This window comes from Rhagoletis zephyria, unplaced genomic scaffold (genome assembly GCF_001687245.7).
Source record: "Rhagoletis zephyria isolate East Lansing unplaced genomic scaffold, Rhagoletis_zephyria_1.1 Rzeph_scaffold_04048, whole genome shotgun sequence".
NCBI lineage: Eukaryota > Metazoa > Arthropoda > Insecta > Diptera > Tephritidae > Rhagoletis > Rhagoletis zephyria.
In genome coordinates this window covers 1-9,452 of record NW_016161131.1, presented here as the reverse complement: position 1 = coordinate 9,452, position 9,452 = coordinate 1, and the positions used below count along the sequence as shown (strand labels likewise).

The window sequence follows — 9,452 nt, the reverse complement described above, 5'->3', positions numbered from 1 at the left end:
CTTGCATAGTTTGGATACTGAGGGTATGCTGGAGTATATTAACCAAAGCATGATGTCGATCATGAATCAGTTAACCTATAGGAAAGAAAATCGTATCAAATTAAGAAATAAATGGTATGATAGAGAGTTAGTAGAAACCAATAAAATTAAGTTTAAGTTACATCAAAGGGCCACTTTGACAGGAGACTGGGCAGAATACAACGTGGCAAAAAAAAATTATAAGAAACTGATTAAAGATAAAAAGATACAGCATCTAGAACAAAAAGTTGAAGAAAATAGAGGGAACAGTCGATTAATGTGGAAGTACTTAAAAAATGTAGTCAATAATGCAGACAACAAAGAAAAAATCAAAGAAGTGCTAATAAGTGGCACGCTATACGATAGCAACTGGGAAATCGCAGAGCATTTAAACAAACTCTTTGTGGACAGTATTATTGAGATTAACAGTAATATACAAGACATTGGTGATGACTCAATCCAGCCGGCAAAATCTCAAGCGACATTAAACTTTGAAGAAGTTAGTATGGAAGATATCATCCAAATTGTTAAGAAATTTAAGAGAAAAATTGGTGGAAATAACTTACTATCGAAGGGTGTCATTANTAAAAAATGTAGTCAATAATGCAGCCAACAAAGAAAAAATCAAAGAAGTGCTAATAAGTGGCACGCTATACGATAGCAACTGGGAAATCGCAGAGCATTTAAACAAACTCTTTGTGGACAGTATTATTGAGATTAACAGTAATATACAAGACATTGGTGATGACTCAATCCAGCCGGCAAAATCTCAAGCGACATTAAAATTTGAAGAAGTTAGTATGGAAGATATCATCCAAATTGTTAAGAAATTTAAGAGAAAAATTGGTGGAAATAACTTACTATCGAAGGGTGTCATTAAAGACACAGTTGAATTGATGGGCCATTTTTACGCGTTATTAACAAATAAGAGTCTGTAATCTGGAACTGTACCAAACGAATGGAAAACTTCGACAATAGTTCCAGTGAAAAAAGTAAAAAATGCGATAAAAGCTGAGGAGTTTAGGCCAATTAACACCCTTCCCAATATGGAAAAAATCTTAGAGACGGCTGTAAAGGTAAGCTATTGGTATAGAGAACATTGAGCTGGCTTGGTGTCGAAGTTTTCTCTCAGACCGTAAGCAACAAACAGTGATTGAGTCAAAAATGTCAAAAACGGTTGCAGTAAATATCGGTCTGCCTCAAGGATCGGTTCTTGCTCCAATACTTTTTAACATTTACATTAATGACATAAATACGGTACTGCAATACTGTAAAATAAAACTGTTCGCGGATGATACGCTTCTAACCATCAGTCACAGAAATTTACCAAATGCCATATCTAAGATGCAGGAAGATTTTGACTCTTTATATAAATGGTTATGTTTAAACAAACTTGAAGTGAATGTGAAAACGACACAGTTCATGGTCTTATCAAGGGTGGCTAATGCGAACTCATTCACCTATAGCTTAAAACTCAGAGATGAAAAGCTAGAGGAGGTAAAAATCATTAAATACCTAGGTATATACATTGATAATAAGTTAAAATTCGATGAGCATGTTGACTATGCAGTAAATAAAATTGCTAAAAAAATTGGTCTCATGAAAAGATCATGTAAGTACCTAGGAAGAAGATATAAAACACTAGTGTATAGGTCCATAATAGAACCACACTTCATACATTGTCCAACGATCTTTTTCATGGCAAGCGATACACAAATCGACAAGTTACAAAAAATGCAAAACAGAGCAATGCGATTTATACTGAATAAGCGTCACGACGCACCCACATGAGAGATGCTCGCCGATATGAACTGGCTGAGTGTTAAGCATCAAATTTCTTATCACGCCATGAAATTCGTATCCAATATAAAGAATGGTCGGTTGCCGGGCTACCTGAGCGACAATCTCAGATATATAAATGAAACTCATTCATACATACTCAGAGAAAATAATAGCTTTCCAGAGATCATTACTTGATCACTGTCGAACACTACCTATCAGATAGAGGCTCGTCATGGAAACAAACATCCGGCCGGGCTGCTCTGGATCCAATCCACTCAGACAGCTTGCCGAATCTGCAAATCTTGACAGAGTCGAAACACCAATCCCCGAAGCTCCGTCCTCCTACCCTATCAAACAGTGCTGCTATGCTATGCTATGCTATCTAGTTCATTCAGACAGCGTGCACAACATCGGAAATCCTCATCGAACCGAATCAACAATATGAGAAGTGAGGGTGCACATTGGAAACTAGTCCTTTCCAACTGCCCAAACAACTGAAGCTACAATGTGAGAAGAGAGGTGCAGATTGGAAACTAGTGCTCTCCAACTGCCCTAACAACTGAAGAAACAATGTGAGAAGTGAAGGTGCAGATTGGAAACTAGTCCTTTCCAACTGCCCTAACAACTGAAGCAATAATATGAGAAGGGAAGGTGCAGATTGGAAACTAGTGCTTTCCAACTGCCCTAACAATTGTGGCAATAGTATGAGAAGGGAAGGTGCAGATTGGAAACTAGTGCTTTCCAACTGCCCTAACAATTGTGGCAATAATATGAGAAGGGAAGGTGCAGATTGGAAAGTAGTCCTTTCCAACTGCCGTAACAATATGGCCTGGAACTTGCCTCTTCAGACCACTTGCCTAATTTGCCTGCTCTGCCGTATGATTGGGAACTGCAATTGCGTTTTCTGGGAATTTCCGACCTTGTACTCGATTATTCAAATAAATTGAAGTGGAAGGTCGGAACATTTTGGAGGGGGAAATTGCATATTTTTATTCATGCGGCCTGATATAGACATATGTAACATAATATATATAGTTATTGTATACATAATTTGCAATAAGAACATTAAAATTCATATACATATGTACGAATATTATAGTTGTATTATTAGGTCATAAGACTGTAACAAAAAAATAAATAAATAAATGCATCGAAGCAAAACATCGATATTTTCGATTCATCGATGTTTTTCCGGCATCCCTATCATCCTCACATATGTTCATCAGAGTATGTATACCAACGAAGGACGAGTTAATACAAGGAGATAGCGAGAGCACAAAACTACTCTAGAAAATTACACACACAATGACAAACATGAACAAATGTACAACAAACACATAATTTTTGACAATCAATAAAGTTCGCATTTATATCAACGAGCGCTTATGACATCGGTTTTCGTTTGCACTACATATGTACATATATACATGTACACAAACATATGTACATACATTCAAATATATATCATCGTTTAAAGTACAAAACCGCGTATCAACAAAATGCAAAACCGCGTATGTGAGGTTGCATAAATTATTTTTTAGATAGTAAAAACACTCATATTTCAAAATGGTTCTCTTTTTTTAAAAAGAAATCGCATTTCTCGCTAGTATATTTCAGGACGAATGGATAAGGATTGAGCCATGAGCTTGTGTGAGCAAATCCAATTTTTGGCAGCCAATGTCAGTTACGCGGTTTTGCAGAATGACGATACGCGGTTTTGTACTTTAAACGACGATATATAACCATTCAAACATATGTACATACATGAAAACATTGCTGTCCATAAGTACATACTAAACTCCTGCGCAATTCCATTTAAACGGCCTAACAAGACATCCGATCGCCGCGCAAATACTTTCCCTCCTTTAGGCACTCCGAACACGACTCGCCTCGTCATCGTATCGTCATCGGCGCGACACTAATTTTTCATGCAGCGACGATGACGATACGCTAACAGGTCCGCACACAATGCGACTATCTATCGTCAAAGTACGAGTTGTGAAAATGTCGAGCAGCGATGAAGAATTTATTTTATTAAATTATCTCCTACATCGAAGGAGAAATAAAAGAAAAAGGAAGCATTGGGTGCATCCATATATTAAAAACAACTCAAATAGAAGATTATTCATTGCCGCTAAGGAGTTAGAAGAAGACGATTTCAAATTCCAGACATTTTACAGAATGTCTAAAAATGCTTTTAAGGAGCTTGTGGAAATTGTCAAGCCGGCTATTCAAAAGCAAAATACTAATATGAGAGAATGCGTTAGCCCGGAGGAAAGGATTATGATTACGTTAAGGTAAGTAGCATTCTTTTTTTGATTTTGGTGTGGTGGGCCGAGTAGAAGGTGTGGATTTCCAAACCCAATTCCCTAGAGAAAGCAGGGTGTAAACTTAAAGAAAAGTTATCCTCACCCCTTAGCCCCTCTAAGGAAACCTGGGGGATTTTTTTACAAAAATTACCATGTGAGAATGACAGTGAGAAACCCGAAAATCCTAGGCGGAAACTCTAGGCTGCAGTCCTGCTAAAATACCTCGCACAGTGCGGCCATGGGATCATCTGATATGACCCGAGGCACATCTTCATTATCAGGTTCAAATTCTCTCCGCCTGGAATCAACCTCGTCGAAATAGCAGCAAAGCTCCCTGGACCCCCGTTACAAGAGCTAGGGTGACCTAAGTTGGGCCAGCAACGTCGCTTAAGCTACAACAAGAAAAACAGTTCAAATACAGCAACTTCTCTCTTTTTATTTGTCTTTGTACAAATACATTTTTATTTTTTATTTCATTGCTTTTTAAAGAAAAACGTTTGAGTTCCACCCTGGGTCATCACCGGAAAGCTATCTGCTTTGTAGTGAGTGCTACAACTGGCGGAGTTGGTGCTATATCGGGTGAAGTAGCAGGCATACTAGCAAAAGTGGGGGCATGTGAGTCATCAGAAATGAAGTCGTGAGATTTCAGCGTAAATCATATGAGAAGGTGTAGGTGCATCACTTGGAGAAGGTGTGGGAGTAGCTACGAACGGCGAAGCCTGATTTGGTAAAATAAATTCTTCGTTTTCGTTCTTCAACAGGTCTTCCACCAGGAGCAAAGATCTTATTTTGAATTGCCTGAAACTCGCGGCTGATTAGCTATTTACGTCCGGGAGTAAGCTTAGCAGAAACAGTTTGCGAGAATCGTCTTCGGTTTTCTTTGCGTTTCTGTTAGTAATGTAGCCTAAGACGGCCTCTTCGACTTCGTCGTTTCCGGCAGAGCCTTTCTTACGTTTTTTTTTTGCCCCGTACTTGCTGAAGTGTTCTGTGCCGTTTCAAAGGTTATGTCGCTTTCGTGCCCATCTTCCATCGTCGTGACTTCTTCCGCATGATATACATCGCAATCTGACAAGGTAATGTTACCAGTTTGCTCAGCGTGTTGGACTGGTTTAACATACGGCAACACAAACTGCATTACTTCGTGCAAATAATACTTTTTCTTAATTTTTGAAGATGAGCCGCTCGGAGGCGGCTTGAGGCTGCGAACGAAACCATTCCTTATGTTTCTCCACTTCTCCTTACACTCTGCTACTGCAAAGAAATTTGTAAAGAAAAATATGTACATATTGCTCCTTTAAAGTGTCATAACTCAAAAAACCGAAAATCGTGTAAAATGGCTTTAAAGTTTTGAATTTACATATACTCCTATAGTAAAAGAAATGCATATTTTGTTGTAGTGAGCTACTGGTAATCGGTACAGCTATGAACACAACAAAGAAGAAGAGGTAGCGGTATTTTCTGCATACTTAGCTCAATATTTGTATATTTTGAATTATGACACTATTGAAGTAAATGAGCGATATGTGCAGTCATGTGAAAATTAATAGGAACACAACATTTTTACCAGTTTTGGGTATTTTTCTATTGTTTGGTTAATGTTTATTATTTTTTTTTATAAAAATGCAGCTCATTATATAACAAAAACCATATAAACCCAAATTTCAAACTTTGTAGAAAAAAAAATTCAACAACATTTTACAACAACAAACTTTTTGTCAAGATTTTATAGAAAAATTGTAAGTACGCAGGTTTATAGCCCATTAAATTCTAGCTTCTGAAAGTTGCACGTTTCAAGTAGCTAAGAATTCGCGTTGATTTTTGATAATTTGATAAANACTTTTGGTCGTTGGTTGGATAGCAATAATAATTTACCATCTTCAAGCAGACTTCCGTATGACGAAAGTGACAATCAATTTCCGTATTATTTTGTGGCCGACAGCGCATTCCCCTTGAGGAAAAATATAATGCGACCTTTCCCCGAAAGAAATATAAATAATAAAAGGCGAATATTCAATTATAGATTGAGTCGTGGTAGAAAAAATATAGAGTGCGCTTTCGGAATGATGACTCAGAAGTTCCAGGTTTTTTTAACACCTATACGTTGCCGAAAATACGAAACTATTATTTCAATCGTTCAGAGTGCTTGTATTTTACATAATTATATACGAATAACAGACGGGGTACCATACAGAACCTCTTTACAAGAAGCTACACGTATCCAACAAAGCCAAGAAGTTCTGCCAGAGACACACAATTTTAATATAAACGAAAATACTTCACCTCAAGATTTGCGCAGTTATTTAGCTAACTATTTTGTATTATCAAATGCAGCTTTGCCGTGGCAATGGAATTATGGTTTAAAAATACATACAGTGGTCGAAAAGATTATAACTGCACCACGTTTTGACCAATTTTAACATATTATTTTGCTGTTATTCTTTAACGTGTAAATCCTCGTTTCAAACTTTGTGCAATATTTAAAAGAAAATATTAAACAAACGTCCGTAAAAATTTCAAGCTTTTTATTTAGATTTCTTACAAAAAAGATTTAGAGTGTGCAGTTTTGTGGCCCATTCAGTTCTAGTAGAATAAAGTAAAAGTTTCAAATTGCTAAAAACTACCGTTGATTTCTTAGATTTTTTTTATTGCAGATGTAAAACGTAAACTATATTTTAATAAAAAATAAACAAAATTAAATAACAGCAAAATAATATGTTAAATCTTTTTAAAAAATCTAAGTAAAAAGCTCGAAATTAAAAAAATATTTCACAAAGTTTGACACTTGGATTTACACGGGTTTTGCTAAAGAATGAACTATATTTTTATAAAACAATATTAACCAAATTAAATAACAAAATAATATGCTAAAGCTTATTAAAATCTTGCGTCTATAGTACACAATAAATAAACTGAAAAAAATACAAACGCACAGCCTTTTTCATGGGGAAATGTTCGATTATTTGAATAATGATTTTAAAATTAGGTTTAAATTAAAGCTTGATCTTTTGACTACACGAGTATGTTAAAACTTTTTGATTCGAGTCACGTGTTTGGACATAATAATCCAAAATCATTGTACAAATAACCGTACCGTACATTTGCAGGAGCTGGTTGGCGGTGTATACACATTTTAAACCGAAATTAATAAATAAATTAGTGGACGGAAATTTGAAACCATTATTTTAGATTAGAGCTTAATCCTTTTACTACACGCGTATGTTAAAATTTTTTGATTCGGCTCACGCTTTTGGACACAATAATCCAAAATCATTGTACAAATAACCGAACGGCACACTTTCATGTACAGATACATACATACCTGACCAATTCATTTGTTGAGCTATTTCGCTCCAAGCTCTTTCCGTTATATTTTTGTTGGAATATTCTTGTAAATTATTATTGTATAGGCACGCGCGATTTTCTATTAATTGCACGAATTTACAATTTCAGAAGACATTTTTGTGACAGAACTCGTAGTAAACGCACCCACCGAAAAACATAAACAAACTGCAAGCGTGCTATCGTACATGACGACAAGCAACCGACAATGCTGTACGATAGTCGTCGTGCTGCATGCATGCTGCGACGATTACGCGTAGCTGTCGGCTCGTGTGCGGTTCCCCATTTAAACACACGGGTGCGACAAAAAAGCGTATGCTGCATGCATAACGAGCCAATGACGATACGATGACGAGACGAGTCGTGTGCGGAGTTCCTTACTCTCATCGTTCGGGTCAAGTGTGAGTAAGCATAAACCAGTTTCTGCAAGCGTACGTAAATTACCGATCAATACCAAGACGCGTAGAATATTTACTTTGCCTTCCGCAACTACTGCGAGTAAAAGGTATTTGACAGTAGAGTACTCTACTGGTAGTACTTGAGTATTTTCGAAGAAAACATACATTTGTGGTATCTGAATAAAACTAAGGACAGGAATGTAGTGGAGCGATGAAGAGAGCGACGAGCAAAGCGTACTTTCAACTAAAATATATACATATATATATATGATATACATACCTAAGTACATATGTATGTATGTGCATGGATACGTATGTGCATATATACATAAGTGCATAGATACCTACATATGTGCATAGATACGTATGTGCATACCTTGCAAAAATCGTTGGACCATGTAGTCTATTTGTGGTATATTGGAGTACTTACAAAAGTGTTCCTCTGTCATGCTGTAGCGGACCAACTCGTGTCTCTGCACCAGCTTATTGTTTGTTACCCGATCACTGCTCGTGTTTTAACGAAATGTGATTGAAGTTGAGCATTTGAAAGCACGTGTGCATATCTGGCTGTAGCCGAACGTGTAGAGATGCTCGCTGTTAGTTCTTAGCTCCCAGCATGTTCGGGTTCGAATGTCGTCAGAGGCAACATCCAATTTTTAATTTTTGTTTTTGGTTTTTATTAATTTCAAAAAAAGCATCCGTGAAGTGAAGAACAAAAGCGTGTACAAATGAAAAAATATAACAACAATGTCATTGTGCTACTCTGATGTAATGCAGAGATGGAGTATATGGTCCTGCCCTAGGACATCGCAATGTTAATTGGACCATATTTTTTATATGAATTGTGGTTAATTTTGGAGTACTCCTAGGTCCTTCGGCAGTACTCTTTACATGCATGCATGGAGTAGTCGCGATTTTTGCAGGGTAGTTACATATATAAGTGTCCGCATATATTTTTTCTCGTCACTTGCTCTGTCGCTTCACTGCAGCAAAACCAAGTTGTGGGGAAAACCCTGACGATATGCGTACAATTGAAACCATGGGTTTGAAGATAACGCAAATTGATGTGAAAATTTCAATTTCATATTAAATATATTTATGTATGCATGTACATATGTACATATGTAAAAATGTAGTTTCGATTTAAAAAAAATCGGATAAAGTTTTTCTTTCGCCATTCATACACCTCTAATTTTAGTATTTATTAAAAAAAACTCAATGAAATTCAAAAACTACCTCTTGCATTTGGTTTGGTCAATACCGATTTGAGCTGTCGCACAGTGTTATAAAAAAAAAGCTATCAATGGGTAGGTTCAGAAGGCGCAGCAGTTGAGCGCAACCGTTGCTAAAAAAAAATCAGTGATCGTTATGCGTCTTCTGAATGACTTCATACATTAGCTGTCAAATTCAACTCTCAAAGGTACACACCAACATGTTGTCTCAAATGATCAGAAAAATATTACGATCATCTAAAGCAGGGATCACACGACTTGTACATTTGTACAGATTTGGCTATTTTCTCCGTTACAGGGTGGTGTTGTTTGGAAAGCTTTTACCGAGCTGCTCTCATTCTCGATAAAAATTTCTAGACAACACCACTCTGTGA

General features: G+C 36.7%; 1 protein-coding gene across 1 annotated transcript; it reads right to left on the bottom strand.

The window, feature by feature from the left end:
• Nucleotides 1-4,461: 4,461 nt before the first annotated feature.
• On the bottom strand, nucleotides 4,462-7,683 carry LOC108370170 (uncharacterized). Its single transcript, XM_017625441.1, has 2 exons — nucleotides 7,429-7,683; nucleotides 4,462-5,360 (listed from the first exon to the last, which is right to left on the bottom strand). Exons 1-2 carry the CDS (start codon nucleotides 7,439-7,441, stop codon nucleotides 5,014-5,016), a joined length of 360 nt encoding a protein of 119 aa, XP_017480930.1. The 5' UTR covers nucleotides 7,442-7,683; the 3' UTR covers nucleotides 4,462-5,013.
• Nucleotides 7,684-9,452: the final 1,769 nt, after the last annotated feature.